A 21,698-nucleotide genomic window follows, 5' to 3' on the forward strand; every position below is an offset into this window, starting at 1 on the left:
CACAACCTCGAAAGCTGAACAAATGAACAACACTAATTGCGCACTATTCTCGCGCTCACATTCCCAGTGATTGCCCGGAGCATGTGCATTGGAACAAAACAGTGTAAGAATGCTTCTTTGATACATATAATGATGTAAAAACGCCAAATAAAATTATCAACATTGAGATTATTGATTACTGATAGAATTAAAATATCTATGATGCATATAATTCAAATTGTTATTTTATTTTTCGCTCGTGAAAATCAAAACCCACAGGTGGGCCGTACAAAATCAACAGTGCTTTGGACAGCCCTGATCTAGATGATACACTCCTGCAAAATGCTCACTCAGTAATTCAACTATTTGGTTTGGTTTTGTTACCTCACCACCATCAGCACTTTTTTAAAGTTATCCTTCCATAGTCATTCCTCCTTTTGCTTGCCACACAGCAAAATAACTTTTTAGGGTTTCATTTGGACTCATCAGCTAGCTTTCTCTCAATTATCTTTAGCCTTCCTTACCATACTAGTCACCTTTCTTGCCTTTGCCTTATATTGTTCATCTGCATGCTAATCACCTTTTTATTTATAATCCCTCCACAACTTTTGCTTTGTGTGCAACTCATGTTTAATGAAACTATTTATCCTTCTGACTGTAAGTATGCATTCAGATACTGCTTTCTTCAAACAGCTCTTGATCACCATGTACCACCACGATTTTTTTCCTCCAAATTCTTATGCCATGTCTCTGCAGAAAGCAGACTCCTTAGTTTGTCATAATCACTTGGTTTGTAATTCTGATTTTACGAATGAACCGATTCCCTTAGTAATTTGAGCACTTGATACAAAATATACATTTTCAGTTATTAAATTAATACAGTAGTGCTTGAATTTGTTTAAAAAAAAAGGTTCTTTTTTGAACCAATTATATAGCAAAAATAGTGGACGTGAAAAATCAAAGATGGAGGGAAAAAAAGTATTTACCTCAGAATGTCAAGTCTTGTGGCAGTTAGAAAGTTATTATTGCTTCTTTAAACTTATCAACATACAAAATAAGAACAATTATGATGATTGTTGAATAAATGTTCAATACTATTCTGTAAATGTGTATGTTTTCCTCATTTTAAGTGTGTATTATTTAGTCCTCTAAATTCTGTGAACATATCTTGAATGTTTAAAAGAGTCTTTGTGTGTGTGCGCATGCACTTGTGCATTTTGTTTTTGTTTTTATTAATTTTTTTCATCATCATCATCAAATTCCTGCCATGTACCCTCAAGGGGTATACAGGATATGATAGTACTACACGAAAGATTTACCTCATCACTAACTTCCTATCTACAATTTTCCTCCAAATCAGTCTGTTACTTCTCAAGACTCCAACATTACCAGATCTTATATTTCTATCGTCTAAGGCACTTTGTACCATATCAATCCACCTATATCTTGGTCTTCCTCTAGGTCGTTTTCCTGCCAACCTGGCAGAGAACACTTGTTTTGCTAATATTTCCTCGCCCATTTTGTTTAAGTGACCATACCACCTGAGATTAGCTCTGATAATGCATTCCTGGATGCTGACAATGTCAAGTTCTTTCCTAATATTCTCGTTTTTAATAAGATATTGCCATTCATGGCATCTGTTCACGTCCCTAATCTTTCTCAGGACTCTCGTATCTGCGGTCTCCAGTCTTTGGTCAAGTGTTTTACTTCTGACCCAGCTCTCAGATCCATAAGTTAAAACTAGTTTGAACACTGTCTTGTATACAGCTAATTTAGTGTTCTGACTAATTTCTCTCTTATTCCATATGAATTTATTCAGTTGACTTCCTACCATACCAGCATTGTTGATTCTGTTGTCTATTTCCATATATAATTTACCATCTTCACTAAAAATCATGCCTAAGTAGCTGAAATGTTTTACTCGTTCCACAGGTTCTCTGTTCAAAACAGAGTTGACATTTTCAATGATTCCAACTATTTTCATTATCTTTGTCTTTATATTGCTGACCTTCATACCATATCTATTACAACAGTTATTCAATTTAGTCAGGAAATCTTTCAAACTTGTAGCGGATTTATTCAGAAGTATAACATCATCCGCATAAAGCATAGAGCTGACATTAACATCTCCAATTTTGATATCATGTTTAATACCACTTTCCTTCATAATATGATCCATATAGATAATGAATAACAGAGGGGATAATGTACATCTTTGTTTCACACCAGATTTAACATTAAACCTTCTTCCTGTACGTCCTTCAATTCTAACTGCTGACTTACAACTCAAATAAAGACTAGGTATTGCTTGATATAATGCCCCATTGACACAATATAACTGTATCGTATTGAATAGCTTCTCTCGGCACCTTGTCATATGCCTTTTCCAAATCGACAAAACTTAAATACAGATCTTTGTTATATTCCCATGATTTCTCCACTATTTGTTGTAAAGTGAAGATCTGATCCTGACAGCCTCTGTTTGACCTGAATCCAGCTTGTTCTTCACCAAGCTTTTCTTCCACAATTCTTCTCAACCGTTTCTCAAGTATACTTGCACATATCTTACCAGGAACACTCAATAGGGGTATACCTCTGTAATTCTCACATTCAGTTTTTTTTTTCCTTTTTATATATAGGTACTATGAGGTGCTCTTTTTTTAATTTTTTATTATTTTTTAATAATTATTTTAATTTTTTTTCATAATCTCAAAATCCTTCCTTAGAAATCAAACATGGAACCTTTTCAAGGCCACTTGAGGCCTCCAAGTAAAGTTAAATGTTTAATTGCCTCATCCCCCCCCCTCTTTTTTCTTCCTTCCTCTCTGCATTAATTTTTAAGCTACTGGTATACAGTTATCTGCCCATTGTGTTGTATTCTCATCATCATCAAATTCCTGACATGTAACCTCAAGAGGTGTACAGGATATGATAGTACTACATGAAAAAATTACATCATTACTAACTTCCTATCTATAATTTTCCTCCAAATCAGTCTATTACTTGTCAAGACTCCAATATTATCATTATCAGATCTTGTATTTCTATCGTCTGAGGCACATTGTACTGTATCAATCCACCTATATCTTGGTCTTCCTCTGGGTCGTTTTCCTGCCAACCTGGCAGAGAACACTTGTTTTGTTAATCTTTCTTTGCCCATTCTGTTTAAGTGACCATACCACCTGAGATTAGCTCTGCTAATGCATTTCTCGATGCTGACAATGTCAAGTTCTTGCCTGATATCCTAGTTTTTAATCTGATATTGCCATTGACCATCTATTCACGCCTCTAATCTTTCTGAGGACTCTCATATCTGCGGTCTCTAGTCTTTGGCCAAGTGTTTTACTTCTGACCCAGCTTTCAGATCCATAAGTTAAAATTGGTTTGAACACAGTCTTGTATACAGCTAATTTAGTGTTCCAACTAATTTCAATATCTACAAAAATCTCTTACTTCATATGAATTTATTCAGTTGACTTCCTACCATACCAGCTTTGTTGAGTCTGTTGTCTATTTCCATATTTAATATACAATCTTCACAAAAAATCGTGCCTAAGATCTGAAATGTTTTGCTTGTTCCACAGGTTCCCCGTTCATAACACATTTGACATTTTCAACAATTCTACCTATTTTCATTGTCTTTGTCTTTTTAATGCTGACCTTCATACCATATCTGTTACAACAGTTATTCAATTTAGTCAGAGAATCTTTCACACTTGTAGCGGATTTATTCAGAAGTATAACATCGTCCGCATAAAGCAAAGAGCTGACATTAACATCTCCAATTCTGATTTCATGTTTAATACCACTTTCGTTCATAATGTGATCCATATAGATAATGAATAACAGAGGGGATAATGTACATCCATGTCTCACACCAGATTTAACATTAAACCATTTTCTTGTACCTCCTTCAATTCTAACTGCCGACTTACAACTCAAATACAGACTGATTATTGCTTGATATAATGCCTCATTGACACCATATAACTGTACTGTATTGAATAGCTTCTCTCTTGGCACCTTGTCATATACCTTTTCCAGATCGACAAAACTTAAATATAGATATTTGTTATATTCCCATGCCTTCTCAACTATTTGTCGTAAAGTGAAGATCTGATCCTGACAGCCTCTATTTGGCCTGAATCCAGCTTTTCTTCACCAAGCTTTTCTTCCACAATTCTTCTCAACCGTTTCTCAAGTATACTTGCATAAATCTTGCCAGGAACACTCATTAGGGAAATACTTCTGTAATGGTCACATTCAGTTTTATTTCCCTTTTTATATATGGGCACTATTAGAGCTGTACTCCAATCATCGGAAATTCGTCCTCTGCCCAGGCTTTCTGAACAATGCAGTGCGGCCACTGGTAGACTTCCTTTCCACATTTCAAGACTTTGATGGCTTTTTCTACTTCAAGTATGGATATGTATTCCTGACTGTATGCCTGTTGAGTGTTTTTTACCACTGTGCTATCACTGCTTGTTTCATTTAGCAAATTTTTGAAGTAATTACTCCATACTTCAAAGATATCTTTTTCTCCAGTTTTCATGTCATCTTTATCATCTCTAACTCCTTTTACAGCACTCTTTCCTCAATTTCTAATCTTCTTCAACAACCTCCAGAATATCTTACCACCTTCTTGATATTTATTTTCTATGTTCTTGCCAAAGTCCTCCCATGACTTTTGTTTAGCTAGTTTTACACAGTGTTTTGCTTTCTTACATTTGTCTCTGTATTCTCTAAGAGCAAAAGCTGACTTATTTACCAGGAACTTTTGATATGCTTTCTTCTTTTTCTTCACTGTCTCTTTAGCTTCCTGTGTCCACCATGGAGTTCTGATTTTTCTATCCTTGCAGCAACCTCACAACATGCTTCTTTGGTTAATCAATCGGGGTTTTCTTCAAGGCTTGCCACTGAATCTCCAAGGTTAGGTTCCTGGTCTCAAATTCTTTCATTTTTTTCATCAATAATTTTTGTGTATGTTAGTCTACAGTTAACATCTGACAGCTGCTCAACTTATATTCCCTTTAAAACTTTCTTAGATGTTATTCTTTTCAATATGAAATTCAATTTTATCCTGCTCAAGACTAAATAGTTATCACTTCCAGTTTCAAATCCTCTGTACACTCTGGTGTCCGGCACCAGGGAGAAGACATCACTATCAACAATAACATAGTCAGTGAGATTTTTCTTATTCCTTGCCTCTTCTCTCCATGTGAATTTCTGCACATTTTTATGTTGGAACATGGTGTTAGTAATAACCAGTCCATGTCCTGAGCTGAAATCCAACAGGTATTTGCTATTATTATTAGCTTTGCTCTTTTCTCCAAATTTTCCCAAAATATTTTTGTATGTCTGACAATCATTTCCTACTCTGCTATTCAGATCCCCAACAAGGACCAACTTTTCCTTTTTCATTGTGTCATTTGCTTTTTCTAAAGCATCAAAAAATTCCCCCACTTCTACCTTAATAGAACCTTCTGTGGGACCATAGACACAAATAAGTCTCATTATCCAGTTCCCCATTCTCATATTTGCCCACATCACTCTACTTGATACTGCCTGCCATTCAAGAAGATTAGCCTTGTATTTAGTGTTGAATACTGTGGCTACTCCTTCTTTTCCTTGATTGTCATTGCCTGAATATATCATTTTGTATTTATTGCTCAGAAAGATCTCACCAGTTTTTCTTTTTTGTTTCAGTTACCCCTATTATGTTGATCTGGTACTTATCTAATTCCTCAGCTAACCTCATTTCTTTGCCTTTCAGGCTTCTTATGTTGATAGTACCGATCTTTAACTCTGGTGATGTTGAGTTGGGGTTTGTTTTCAGATTTGTTCCAGTAGCTGACTTTTCACTGTTTGCCATGGTTTCCTGGCGAAAACAACGGGGGCCTTGTTTAACCTGCGATGCCCCAGCCAGCATGAAATTTTGTCATGCTGTACTATCATTTTTTATTTTGGTTTAACCAATAAGAATAAAATTTGATCAGCTAAATCCCAAATTGCCAGCCTATCCTCGTTCATTCACTATCCAGGTAGATACCTAACAGGGTGCACTACGAGAAGGTGAGGATTGGACATTAGGTCAGAAGCCTGGTCGGTTCTCCGCATTCCTTTAAAAGCTATGTGGAGGTCTCCTCTCAGTTATGCAGCTTTGACCCTTAAGCACCCCATGTTGTATTCTGGCTAATATTATTAAACTGTTTGTCATCCAGGTATTTCTCTCTCTCTCTCTCTTTTTTTTTTTTTTTTTTTTTTTTTTGTTAGTTTGTTTCTTTTAACAAAAGATAATTTAAAAAAATTCCTTGATAGATCACAATGTGTCTGTTTACAAAATTATATTTTCAAAAAATGAATATTTAAAAAAATTATGTTAAACTAAAAATGATATTGAATGATGTGAAAATTAGATTGAGATTTGCTCCTGGAAGATAGTGTAGATCTATTGTTTTGGATTAGGAAAATGAAGTGAGAAAATTACATTTTCAAGAGCTTTAATTAATTTAAAATTTTAATTAGAATGCAACAGTGGGTTGATTTGCTAATTTTTTTCTAATGATTAAGTTCTTTGCCACTACAAATGATCATATGAAAACAACTTCTAGTGACCTTGATATTGGATTCACGAAAGTAACATTTTTCAGTTTTCTGCTCCTAAGTTGTATGTCCCTATCACAATTGCTCTTCAGTTAGAATAACCTTGGTCCATTTCATATCATAAAAGAACAACAATCATAAAGGTTTTCTTAACTTGTGGCAAGTTGGCCGGTCTCATATGGAGGGGTTCCCCCCCCTGCAGATCATGCTGGTGCACGATAAAAAATAGAGTTAGTTGCTTTGGCATAATTTAAAACAACAGATTATTTTCAAAGTTATTGGGTAATATTGTGTATTGAATTGCCTGTTGTGTATCTATAAGTGCAATTAAATTAGGAATAGCTACCTAGTAATGTGTTGGAACCCCTCTGATGCTGATAACGGCTGCCACATGACGAGTCAAGGACTCCACAAACTTGTGAAAATGTTTCACAGGTATGGCGACCAATGCATTAAGAGCTGTCCACAATTCATTCAGGTTTGGTGATGATGGGACATGGGCTTAAACACACTGCTTCACAATATCCCAAAGATTTTTGATGGGATTGAAATCAGTGCTTCTAGGTGGCCACTTCATTATTTCAAAGTCAACAGAATTCTCCTTGAACCAAGCAGTAGCCCGCCTGGACCTGTGAGATGAACAGCTGTCTAGTTGGTAGATGCAAACTCCATTGGGATGATTGATGGACATTAATTGGTGTAAATGTTTGGCCATGAGTTCCACATACTAGGATGCATTGAGAGTCATTGGTACATGTACCAAAGGTCCCAAAGATGTCCAACTGAAGACACTCCAGGGTATCACTGAGCCACCACTAGCATGTACAGTTCTGACCTGACATACAAGATCCATAGTTTCATGGGGTTGGCACAATATCCTCAGTCTCCCATTGGCACTATGAAGTTTAAATTGCCATTCATCACTCCAGGCTACACGTCACCAATTTTCAGTCGTCCAGCTTCACTATTCTTTAGTCCTGGCAAGGTGTTCAGTCCAGTGTCATGTCATTAGAAGTGGGACTCTTGTAGGTTGGCAGCTTCTAAAACTGAGCGGTTAAGCAAACGTTGCACGGTCCTTGCACTGAGTTTCCAGCTGGAACCCTTGTTCAAGTGGGAGGTGATTTGTGATAATGTCTGACCCCTGTCGGTCTATACGATGAATCATATGTCGAAGCCCGTGATCATTTAAGGCCGGTTGCCATTTGCAGTTTGTCTGGACACTTGTTTTTTGCTGGAATTTTCAATTCCTGGAACACTCTTGAAACTGTCGTATGAGAAAATCCAAGTTCGCTGACATCTAAATCGCTGACATCTGTATCTAAATCCTGCACCTTTCCCATTACAATGAATGCTTGGGGAAGTGAACTCCGATAGCTAAGTATAGACACAGTTTTGGCCACGCATGTGCACAAATGCAGTAGTTGCAGTATAAAATTTGCATATCATCTCCTATTCCAACTTCAATGGCACTTCAGTGTATAAAATAAATAATAAGAAGAAAAAGAGATTTAACCAACTTAAAATTTTTGTACTCCTGACAGCAGTCTTTAACTTCCTCCTTTAATTATGATAAGATTTATAATACTAATTGCTTTCCTTTAACATCCTGAAATTATAATTCACAGTTTTAACTTGAAAAATCTATAAAAATGTTTTAATTGCCTAATCATAAGTCCAAGAATCTATATGTTTTGCTAACCCATTCTTTGGTCATGTTTTTATTCATGTACATTACATTTTCATAAGTTTTTACTTTGTTGGTCTGATTTTCTGAAAGCTGTGTTGTCACTTTTAATTAAAACATCTATTTATCGCTAACAATGGCATCATTACTTGTTAATGAATCCTTGCTAGCTGGTATGATTACCAGCTGAATTGATAGCATCTCCACTCTCCAATTTTCTTTTTAAGCTGTTCAATAAACAGTAAGGTGGTCTTAGAGTAAATGAAAATCATCTGATGCATAAAAGACTTTTCCAAACATATGTGCCACAGTGATTTTAAAGCCTTCATGCCTAGTGAGAAAACTTCATCTTTTGTCTCTAGAACAGAATTTCTGGATTATCAAATCCCCATCCCATCCATTATACTAAAGTATTCTATAGGTTTACAAGCAATTGTGTGGAATTGGCATTTGTTGATTCTGAGTAACGTGGGATCCCACATCTCGAGGTGAGGGCATTAATCAACCAATTCCATGCACTTTCAATAAACTGAGCCTTGAATTTACATACCATCCTACCTCAAAGTGCCACCTTCAGATACTATCCAAGATTAGCTTGTTTTTATCTATAATAGATTAAGTTGTTTATCATCACAAAAAACATTCCCTTCAACATTATGTTTCTGATGATGTTGAAGGGAATGTTTTTTGTGATGTGCTTAAAACAAATTTTTTTTTATTTAAGCAGCTCCATAGCGCAGTTGGAAGAATAACAAGACATTTGACCCTTTGATTGGAAAAGACTTGAGTTTGATTCTGACCATTATTATTACCAGAGGAATCTTTATATATGGGCTTTTTCAATTGAAATTGAGGTTCCCAATCTCATATGAAGGTAGCAGGGTTTTTTCTCCTGCAAACTCAGATTTTCCATCCCATATATAGGCACATCAGCCAAGAGAACACACAATTTACAGACAAAAAATACTATTCGGTGGTGGTGGGTGGTAGATGCCATTGTGCATTGATAGTAGTAGTGTCGTTGTGATGATTAAGTAGGGGGAGACAGTAAGTTGTGTGTAGTGGTCATGGGAGGTCACACTTGTAATCATCATCGTAATAATAGTAATTATTTTATCTTTAGTACTTTGTTAATTATGTTCTCTTTATAAGATTTAAAAATCAATTTCACATCCTATTAACCAGCAGCTATATGACTATTATTTCATAGGTCTGTTGTTGCAGAGTTCTTGCTAGAAAAAGGTCAAAGTAGTAGTTGGATGGTTGGCCACAAAATAATAACTATTACCACAAGTGGTTGTGGGACGAAAGCTTTCAAGAACGGTCTCTGTGAGAAGTGCTATACATTATGCAAAGAGTTCTTAGATGATGAAAAAGATTATGGTTTGTTTGTTTTTATTTTTTTTCTTGAATTACTATCAATGGTTAATGAATTTATTATTAAGAAAACTAAAAGACAAAGTAAAATCATCTAACTGTAATTGCATACAGTAACTCTTAAAATGTATTGTATCAAAGTAATTTAACATATTTCAAATTGAGTCTATTCCACTTTGGACTTTTACTTTTTTTTAAAATTTAGTATTTGCCGAATAATTTGTTCTATATAGTCAGACTGGTTATATAAATATACTTAAAGATAAGCTTACAAAAGAATAAGAGCAAACTTGGATAAGTGTAATGAATATATCATGCAACTGATGGACTTTGACAAGGCATTTGATAGGATCCTGTAGGAGAAGTTATTATGCACACTTAGAGAGATGAATATTCAAATTAGGCTTGTGACATGGGAGACTTTATGACATTATGAGTGACTGACTGAGAAGTATCATATTTCAGAGAGTAATGTATGGAGGTGTTCACTTTAAGAAAAGGGTGACAGTGAGATACCACACAGTTCTGTGCTTGGGTCATTGCAGTTTAGTCATATATAATAACAATATTGGGAATGATCTGAACAGTAATATCTGATTATATGGTAATGATGATGATGATAAGCAGAAGTTTATGTATTTTTCACTGAGGACATTACAGACTGAGTATTATATAATAGTAATGGGAATTTACCGCAGGTGGTTGTTGAAGCTAGAGACCTAGTAGTTATGATGAAAAGTAAGTTAAAGTTTTGAGGACACGTTGCTGTGTTGGTTAAGTCATCACATTAGATAACTGCACTGTTGAAGAGAATGCTAACATGAAGAAAAAGATAATTATTCTCTCACTTTATAAGGCTTGGATAAGACCACATCTGAAATACTCTTCCCACATATAGTGGTTATTTAGCTTCTATGGAGATAAAAAAAAAAATAGTCAAAAAGATCCAGTGTTGGATAACTAAGATGATATCTGGTGTGTATTTTTTTTTGCATATTATGAAGAGAGATGTGTCTTAAGAGTTTAACAAATGGAATGATGAGAGGATATATGATAGAAATATACAGGTTTGTAAGGGGATCTTACGATATTGACACAAGAAAAATTTTTTAAATCAAAGAAAAAATCTTCTTAGAGAGTATTCAACAAACCTATCAACATGTCTGTCACCTATTGCTGAATTGGTTTTTACTTCCTCATTCCTGTAAAACTTGGATGATTGAATCTGAGCACAGAAGTTTAGAAGCAGTCATAACAAAGCCTTAGGAAGAGAGAGAGACTGACTGATCTTCCTTATTCCTTCTCATCATGTTTTTCAATATCCAGGTTGATTCTTTGTGCTATTTTGCTTATTTCTGCAATATATATCATCTGAAATTCAACTTTTATCAATCAGTTTTGCCAGCCTTAGTTGTTGTATAGAATATTCTGATGAAAAGTCAGCATATCCTATACCTACATGAAAAGTTATACATTAATATTTAACTTCATTTTGACAGTTTCCCTCCATATTAATCTATCAGGACCCCAGTATTATCAAATCTTATGTTTTGGTTTTCTAAGGCACTTCTAACTACATCAGTTTGCCTAGATCTTGGTCTTTATTTAGGTGTTTTCCCTTCCATCCTAGCATCAAATATTCTGTTTTTTAACCTTTCTTATTCACCTTAAGTGACCATGCTAAATTCCTTCCTAATATCTTCATTTTTAATATGAATCTATAGTAGCGAACAAATTAATTTGAAGAAGCCAATTTTCGTCAGGTTTTGGTTTCAGTTCACAATAATTTTGATTTTAGTTCACTATTTTGGTTGATTGCTGCATATTTATTAATATTGTTTTGTGTTTTTAATAGTGTAAACAAGTTGACATTCATAGTGTTTTATTCATTTTATATAGTTATAAAATGTATAATACATCTCCAATAAAGCATTCAAAAATATGTACTCTGCTCAGCACACATGGCTCAAAGAAAATTTGCCAGTGAGTGTGGTGTTGGTTTGGGTACTGTTAATGTGATTTTAAAGAGGTTTAGAGAAATGGGTATCTTTTCTCCTGACAGAAAAGAAAAATGTGGGCAAAAAAAAGAAACCTACTTACTCGGGATCATTTACTAGTTAGGAAAAGAAAATGAATTCATGATTGTCTTGTAGACTTAGAGACTTGGCAGCTAGTGGGATTAATGTTTCTCATATGACAGTCTGTGCAAGATTATTGGAAGCAGGGAGGACTGCCCATTGACCAAAAAAGAAACAACTGTTGATGAAGGATATGTAGAAAAAGAGATGGCTGCAGTGGGAAAAAGTGTACAAAGATTGGACTGTTGAGAAGTGTAAGAAGGTCATATTCTCATATTCTCTTTGCTCAAGGAGCGCGAGTACCCAATGTTTGCAAATCAGCAAACATTGGGTCACCTTCAACAAGCTCTTAAACACACTAAAAAGATATTCTTGGGATTTTACACATGACGATCCAGGATCACTTGTGCCTGTCGACGCTACGATGAAATGTGACCAATACGATCTTCCTCCATACTTCAAGAAAGAAAGAAAGAGTTCCTCAAAAATCACGACATCCAATTGCTTCAGTGGCCAGATAACTCTCCTGACATTAATCCAATAGAAAATTTGTGGGCCATAGTGAAAAAGAGACTTGGAAAATTAAATTGTGATACAAAGGATAAATTAATACAATCGATTATAAAAATATGGTTTCAAGATGCAGAAATAAGAAAAGCGTGTTCTATGTTGGTAGTCATGCCTAAGTGAATTAATGAACTTATTAGGAACAGAGGAGCACATATAAATTATTAGGTAAAGTTGGAGTTTAATTTTTGTACTTATTTTCTTTTGAAATTAAAATTTTTCTTTAAAATGTGAGTGTCGATGCAATTGTTGTAATATGGCACTATAAAGGTTGCAGTCCCCTAATATGCTCTCTCTCTCCACTTTTTTTGTTTTGGGATCTCCTAAACAAGGTGGAGAATGAAGAATTAGTCCATTTTCTAATATTATTTATCCAGGTGATTCTAAGTCGTCCCCAATATTTTTTTTTTACCAGAAGTCAAGCACCCTGGTGCTATTTTAGGTAAGCTATCTGATCTGGCTATGTGGCCCAGCCACTGGAGCTGTTCCTGACATATTTTAATCATGATATTTTCTTGTATTCTAGCAATTGAGTGGATTTTCCTTCTAACCTCATAATTTGTTATATGTGCCAAGGTTAGAAGTTTTTCTGTAGCACTCAGTGCAGATCATCTCGAAGGCCAGTAGTCTTTTCTCGTCTTCCTTTCGCAAAGTCCAACTCTCACATCTGTATATAAGACAGAGTTGATAAGGATATCAATGAGATAGTCTTGTAGTAAGCTTTATTTTATTGTCCTTCCAAAGTGGCTGTAACCTCTGAAGGGCAACATTCTTTCTTTCAGTGTTACACAAGTGATCCGCATTCATTTCAAATAAATTATGGAGACTACAACTGTGTTAGAAATACTTAATTTAATTTCCTGACATTTCAGTCTTCATATTAAAGTCATTATCTGGGGTATACACATATATATATACAGAGACAAGCTGTATTACATTTCAAACAGTATGTCAAAGAGACAATTATTAGATCAACCGTTATTCTACTGGCCTAACCTCTAGTAGGAAAAAAAAACTACATCAAAGCTATATTCTATTATAACATTATCAGAGAACAAATTCATATAGATAGTTTTATTACAGCAAAAGTGGTGTTCTAATTTAACATGAGAGTTAAATTTGCAATAATGTTATATTAGAGTTAAGAGTTAAGATATGTAACAGAACTTTTCAATGATACTAGACAGAAGCCTATAAATATAAAAGATAACATTCAAGGACCAGCAATAATGAAATGCGAAATAGAGAATGCTATACGAACAAGTAAAACAGGAAAAGCCAGTGGACCAGATGGTGTGCAAACAGAAATTTTAAAATTAATAGAACTAGATAACATCAAACTTTTTGAAAAACTATTTAATAAAATATATGAAAGTGATGAATTTCCATCAGATTGGCTCAAATCTACATTTATCACTATCCCAAAGAAAGCCAAAGCGAATTCCTGTGGTGACTTCCAGCTTATTAGTCTAATGAGCCAAACATTAAAAATATTTTTGAAAGTAATTCAGAATCGCATTTATAGAAAAAGTGAAGAAACTCTAAGTGAAACACAGTTCAGCTTTCGGAATGGTTTTGGTACTAGAGAGGCCCTTTTCTGTACCCAAATATTGATACAAAAATGCATAGAAAAACAGAAATCTGTCTTTATGTGTTTCATAGATTTTGAAAAAGCATTCGACAAAGTCAGACACACTAACTTAATAGAAGTCCTTCAACAAATAAGGCTAGACGAACAAGACATAAGACTAATAACAAATCTGTATTGGAATCAGTCAGCTACCGTTCAATTAGACAACATTACTACCAGTGATATTAACATCAAAAGAGGAGTGAGGCAAGGATGTGTGCTCTCACCACTCCTGTTCAACATATACACAGAGGTAATCTTTAAAAAAGCACTGGAAGAATGTTCAGAGGGAATCACAATAAATAGAAAGATTGTTAACAACCTACGATATGCAGATGACACCGTGCTTATTGCAGATAACATTATGGATCTCCAAAAACTCATTGACAGAGTATACATAGAAAGCCAAAGAATGGGAATAAATATAAACATCAACAAGACAAAATACATGATCAGCAGCAAACATCCAGCCTCATCAGTGAAACTGACACTCAATGGGAAAAATATCGATCAAGTGTTAAGATATAAATATCTTGGTTGCTGGCTTAATGAACGGTGGGATCCAGAAATAGATATAAAGACAAGGATTGAAGTTGCACGGTAGTCCTTCATGAAAATGAGAACACTATTCTGCAATAAAGACCTAAACATGGAAGTCAGATGCCAAATGCTGAAATGCTACGTGTGGTCTATTCTGCTCTGTGGAGTTGAAACATGGACATTGAAGGTGACAACCATCAAGAAAATCAAAGCCTTTGAGATGTGGCTATACAGAAGAATGCTAAAGGTATCATGGACAGAAAAAATTACCAATGAAGATGTCTTAAAATCCATTGGCAAAGCTAAACATCTTGTACAAATAATCAAGAAACGAAAAACATCATATCTTGGCCACATCATGAGAAACAGCAAATACCAACTTCTATAAACTATTTTGGTAGGAAGAATTGATGGCAAAGGAACTAGAGGAAGAAAAAGAATATCATGGTTTGACAACATCAAGACGTGGACAGGAAAGAGCAGTGCACAACTGCTCAGATTGGCACAAGAGTGCAGTTTGTTCGCCAAGATGGTTGCTGACCTTCGATAGAAGATAGCACAATAAGAAGAGTTAAGATCCTGAATTACTTGGAGTCCTATTTCTAATTAACTCTTAGATGAAAAGGTTATGTGGGTTGAATATGTGCCTTCCATATTCTTTGAACTTTTACACCATTGTTATTGTTAAGATTAGTGTGGTTGATAAGAATTTCACAAGCTCCTTAAATTTATATTCATACCACGTTTCGGTGTGATATAAACAACAGGTGCCTTTCCTGTCAATTCTATGTAGTGTATTCAGGGCATGATCAGAAAGGCTGGATTTACCATGGCTAAAACACAAACAAACAGGATAGACAGTGCTGCTTTCAGGAGCCAGCTGAATAAATTTATGTGGAATATAATAGAAATGAGCCACTAAAATAAACTAGCAATATACAAGCTAGTATTCAAACCAGTTCTAGTTTATGGATCTTGAGAATTGATTTAGAATAAAACAGTTAACAAAGACTTGAGACCCATATGTGAGAGAAAAGTTATGGGAATGAATAGATAGCATTAATAACAGAATCATATTAAAAATGAAGATATTAGAATAGAATGTGATGCTTTCTCCATTCAAAAAAAAAAAAGTTTCAGCAGAGTTAACTGTAACAGAATGAGAGAGAAAAAGTTAGCAGAACAGTCAAAAGTCCACAAGGCAATCTTAGATCTAGGTGGATTAATGCCAGTAAAAGTACTTAGAAGGCCAAAATTTTAGGTGACCATATTTGGAGACCTGTAAAATAAGAGATTAATTTGCAATAATATTAATAGGCATAAGACAAGGTGATGCAATATTTCCTGAACTATTCACAGCATACTTAGAAGAAATATTCAAACTTCTTGAATGCAAAGAAAAAGGCAGATGATAATTGGAAGCTATTTAAGCCATTTACCTTTGCAAATAACATAGTTATCTTTACTTCAAGTCCACATGAACTTAATACTCTTATATGTGAACTCCAAATAGCTAGCTCAAAGATAAACCTAAAGAAGACCCAAGTTATGTTCAGTTGCTACGTACTACCAAACATCATAATAAAAAAAAAAAAATCAATGCTGATGAAATTGAACAAATAGATCATTGCATATACTTACGACAACAGATAGCAGTGGATTGAAATACCAAGGAAGAAGTCAAAAGATGAACAATGCTTGGATGGAAAGCATTTGGAAAATTACAGTCAGTATTCAAAATGCCTGAAAACGACAGTTTTTAACCAGTGCATTCTCCATGTATTGACATATGGCTGTGAAATATAGACATTAAATGCAAAAGAAACTCAAAACTATGAACAATGTAATTTAGTATGGAAAGAAGTATGCTTGGTATCACAAGAGACTGGATCACAAAAGGAATACTTGGATAAGAAATGAAAACAAGTCTCTGACATTATAAAATGAGTGCAACATCTGATGCGGCAATGGGCTAGACATATTGCTTGAAGACAGGACCAACTATGGACAAAAAATGTACTGGATTGAATTCCATGATAGGAAAAATTACCAAATTATGGACAAAAGATGTAATGTAATTGATTGGATTCTGTAGGAGGAAAGATTACCAAAATCACTATGTATTTATGAAATCACATTTGCAGGAGTGACATGAGGAAGTAAAGTCATTGACAGGCAGGCAGTCTTGGAAGAGGCCTTTGCCCAGCATTTGATCAATAATGGTTGATGATGATGAATGTTAATAAGCAGCCAGTCATAACTCAAACTTAATCATGTGCCTATTATCCTGAACAATTCTTCAGTATATCAGAAAATTTATTATGACAAATTGAACTGAAATAATCTAGTTACAGAGCTCTGTGGCTGATCACTAGTCACCTTCCTTTTTTCCTTGATTCTACTCTACCATATACTACTTATAGATGTCCAACTGAAAGAAGGACATCTACTTATAGATGTCCTTCTTTCAGTTGTACCCAATATAACTAAGTTCGTGTCCATCCTTGTTTGCTCGGTTTTCAATTTCTGTTTGTCATCTTGTCGAAGGCCTTTGCAAAGTCCTGCTATATCATGATGTAGCAGTTTTCTCTATCCAACTCAGTTGATCTTATTATACAGTGTAATTACTAAAGCACACCATTCCCTTCACGAGCCATATTTTCAAACACACAATATTCCTACCCACCCATTCTTGAATCCTTTAATCAGCTTTTTTTATCCCTTAACTAATAATTTATGATTATCACCTGTCTTGGGTCTGCTTTTTGTAATGTATTTTCTTGCTTCTTTCCATTCCTCTAGAATCCTGAAAGTGTTGAAAGAGAAATGGTACTGTCTGGTTGGCTGATTGAATGGCATACTTACTTCATAACTTGTGGGTTCCAATCCTACAAGCATGAATGTTTGTGAATGTCTTTAGGTATGTGATGAGAATTAGAACATTCTCATCACTTAACTTGCAAATTTTAGTGAGACCACAAAGCTGTTTAATGAAGGCAGGAAATAACTTAAAAATGTTCTGATTTCTTCTCTTGAATAGGTTTTTCAGATTACCTGATCCCTTAACTCGCTTTCCCACCCAATGTGCTGAGAAATATTGTTGGTTGTAAATTTCTTACAATGATAAAATATTTTAAAACATGTTTGACAACCGTTCAAAAATTTAGAGTTCAAAAGATGGTTCCTTTCTGTAAACTTCTAAAATTCAGTTATTATTTACCATGTAAGACTCCATACTGAGTAGTAACTGCCAGATTATTAGAATTAGCATATCTGATTTTTAAATTAAAAAAAAAAAAAGTATATTAGACAGTAAGCAGCGAGAATTGAAGAAGGTACAGTAAGATACAATAGCTTAAAGATGCCAAGAAGTTATATTCTTGGTTTCATCCTGTTTGTGTAAACAAACAAAGTTTGCACGTGAAACAACTTCATGACTGGGCTACTTGTATGTAGAGGCTAATGACTTTACATCAATTGTCTTAGTATCCCATAATGCTATTCATTATGGGAAGGGTCACCCAGACCAGTTTTCATTTTTTTTGAGGTCTCAATAGTGGGAGCCAGACCCAGAAGTGATACCAACACTGAAGTAATGCAGAAATCATATTTCCATATATAAGTAGTTAAAAATGTGTCAAACCTTATTACTAACATACTCTGGATTACAGATAAATGTTGAAAGTGTTTCCACTTGGTTATACTATAAATTTAAGATGCCAGGAAGTTATATTCTTGGTTTCATCCTTTATCCATGTGTAAGCAAACAAAGTTGACACATGAAGTAACTTAATGACTGGGCTACTCGTATATAGAGACTATGGCAATTGATGTGAAGTCATTAGTTTCTATATACAAATAGTCCAGCCATGAAGTTTCTTCATGCACAAACTTTGTTTGCTTATACTTGGATAAAGGATAACGCTACGAATGTAACTTCTTGGCATCTTTAATTTATAGTATAATCAAGTGGAAAAAAATTTCAACATCTATTCACCCATTCACACATCTCTTCATCCACTCATCCATTCTTGAAGCAGTGGTGCACACTATACTCACTGTTATTCATCATCTGTATGAAACACATTGCAAAGGAAAATGGCATAAAACCTGATATCAGAATTAGAGATGTTCAGCTATGCTTTTTCCTTTATGCTAATATTGTTAAATAACTAAATTCCATTACAAGTCTGCAGGAAAATGTTAACTAATTACTTAAATAACTGTTGTAACAAATTTGGTATGTAAATTACAAAAAATTGGTCGGCGTGTTGCCTAGGTATGACTGTGGTGAGATGAGGTGGAGAGTAAGGATTATGAATGATATGCTGGCTGAAATGTGTGAGGACACGGGAGTACAGTTTGTTAATGTCTGGAATGAGTTTGAGGGTTGAAGTGAGCTGTATGGGAGTGATCGGCTACATTTGAGTGGTTATGGTGTGAGTCGCTTCGAGAGACTGCTGCTGGAAGGTAGAAAAGTGAGTAGAGTGAGAGAGAAAAAATCAGATCAAGTGGGAGGTGATGTGGAAGAGCAGGAGAGTAAGAGAGGAGAGATTGAAGAGGTGATTTTGAATAAGGAAGTGAGTGGTATGAGTATAGAAAATGAGAGAATGGATGTGCAAGAGGAACAGGAAAATGGGTAGGCTCAGGGTGGACAGGGGTACACAGCATGAGAAAGGTGGATGCTCTGAGAGGAGGTGAGAGCATGTGTAGAAAGGAATGGGATGACCTGGGATCAAGAGGAAACAGTTGGAATTGAAAAGGGTTTTAAAATGAATAAGCAGAAAGGGAAATGGCCCCAGTCGAGCATTGAGAGATCACATCGAGTGAGTGGTATCAGTGGAACTATCTGTAGATCCAGAAATGAGCTGTTGTGTTTGTATACAAATGCTAGAAGTATAAAAAACAAGGCAGATGAAATGGTTGCATTAATTGCGTCTGTTCACCCAAAGATTGTCGGAATAAGTGAGACATGGTTGGAAGAGGACGACATCCTGACAGGAATAGAGATGAAAGGGTATGATGTGTTTCGTGAGGATAGAAAGGGTAAAAAGGGAGGGGGAGTGCTATTGATGATAGAGAAAGAGTTATGTCTATACAAAGTAGAGATGCAAGAGGGAAATTGTGCCAGTGGTTTTGAGGCAGTATGGTGTTGAGATTGAGGTGAATGGAATCAAATACTTGGTTGGATGTTGTTATAGACCAGGAAATGTAGGTGGTGGTGGTGATAATGACATGTATAATCAAATTAGCCAAGCAAATAAGAAAAGGGTGATCATTATGGGTGATTTTAATTATGGCAATATAGACTGGAATGATGAGATAGCAACTGGAAGTAAAGAAAATGAGTTTCTTGAGTTTTGGTGGGATAACTACCTCATACAGTATGTAACAGAGGGCACACAAGGATTGAGGATCTTGGATTTGGTCATTTCATCAGAGGATGTAATTATAAATGAGATGTCAAATCAACCACCAATTGGTGAGAGTGACCATGAGGTGATTACCTGGGTGGGTGCCAGCAGTGTGAGGATCTCTGTGAGAAAAGGGTATATGTGGAAGTACAAGGGGGTGGGGGGATTATGAAGAGCTCAGTAGAGAGCTTGTGGGTGTAACATGGAATGAGGAGTTCGCTGGAAAAGAGATCAATGCAGCTTGAGGGATTTTCAAAACTATCTAGGAGATGCAATGTCTAAATATATTCCAAGGGTGAGAAGGTTAAATAAAGTAGGTGTGAGATGGATGAATAAAGAGATTAAGCATGCGATACAGAGAAAGAGGGCATTGTGGAGGCAGCATAAGCAAAGTGGAAATAACCAATTCCATGAGGTCTACAAAGACCAGGCAAGGAGGTTGACTTGGTTGGTGAGGGTAGCTAAAGAGAGGTATGAACAGCAGTTAGCTAATGAAGCCAAAAAGAATCCTAAGGAGTTCTTTCGATATGTAGCCAGTAAAAGAAAGAATTATTATGGAAGGATGACATTGATTGGAGAAAATGGTATAAAGACAGCTGTTGCGGAATGTGTGGTGGAGATGCTTAATGAGCAGTGCATACAGGTCTTTCAGTCTTTATGGAGAGATTGAGAGCAATAGATGATGGGGAGGAGAGACTGACTGTAAGTGAGCAAGAGGTGTATGGGGAGTTGAGTAAACTAGACGTTAATAAGGCTGTGGAACTTGATGATATATCACCACATATTCTGAAAGAATGTGCCAGGGAGTTGACACCTGCCTTGACATATTTTTTTAATACGAGTCTTGCACTTGGTCAAGTCCCTGAGGAGTGGAAGGAGGGCAAGATAGTGCCCCTTCATAAATGAGGTGATCGAACTCAAGCATTAAACTATAGCCTATCTGTGTATCTGGTGGTTAAGTTGTTGCAGAAGCTTGCGAGAACTAGGATCCAGTGTTGGGTTGACAACAATGGTATCATCTTTAATGGACAGCATGGATTTGTTAAAGGGAGGTCATGTTTTAGTAGTCTGCTTTCTTGGAGAGAGAGGAGAAGGAAACATAGTGATATACTTGGATTTCGCAAAGGCTTTTGATAAAGTACCTCATGATAAATTGATAGTCAGACTGGAGCAGATGGGGTTGGAGATTGGCTGTCTGATAGGTATCAACAAGTTGTATGTGGGGGAGCGATGTCGAGGAAAAGGAAAGTCACTAGCGAAACACCTCGGGGATCTGTTTTAGGGCCATTACTGTTTAACTTGTATGTTAATGATATAGGTGAAGATGTGGATGGAGATATTCAGTTGTTTGCAGATGATGCAAAGTTGGGACAAACCATGAAGTGTAGTGAAGATGTTGTGGCCTTACAGGAAGACTCGAATAGATCGATACTTGGGCATGGAAATGGGGATGTCAGTTCAATGTTGCAAAATGTAAGGTTTTAAAATTTGGAAAACAAAGATGGGATGCAGAATTTATGCTTGGTGAAGATACATTGTTGGAGGTGGAAGAAATAAGAGATCTGAGTGGTGATAGTGGATAAGGATCTGAAATTTAGGGGACACATAGCCAAAATTGTGAATACAGCACAAAGGCTTCTGGGAATGATGCAGAGGACACTGACGTGTAGAAGTAGGGAGATTCTTGTTCCATTGTATAAGGCTTTGATTAGGCCACACATGGACTATTGTGCCCAGATTTGGTCACCTGGTTTTCAGAAGGATGAAGAGATGTTGGAAAGGGTCCAAAGGCGACTGACTAAGGTAGTTTCCGACCTCTGGAATGT

General features: G+C 35.7%; 1 protein-coding gene across 4 annotated transcripts in view; it reads left to right on the top strand.

The window, feature by feature from the left end:
• The window catches only part of gig (TSC complex subunit tuberin), a 943,661-nt gene that overhangs the window by 655,134 nt on the left and 266,829 nt on the right, over positions 1-21,698 (top strand). For all 4 annotated transcript variants that reach the window (XM_090415521.1, XM_090415523.1, XM_090415524.1 and 1 more), the window contains one exon: positions 9,477-9,649. In XM_090415521.1, coding sequence (XP_090271647.1) covers positions 9,477-9,649 — 173 coding nt within the window. The remainder of the gene's footprint in view (positions 1-9,476; positions 9,650-21,698) is intronic.

Source organism: Typopeltis vanoorti, chromosome 3 (assembly GCF_054136105.1).
Source record: "Typopeltis vanoorti isolate ZY-2024b chromosome 3, IOZ_Tvanoo_1.0, whole genome shotgun sequence".
NCBI classification, from domain to species: domain Eukaryota; kingdom Metazoa; phylum Arthropoda; class Arachnida; order Uropygi; family Thelyphonidae; genus Typopeltis; species Typopeltis vanoorti.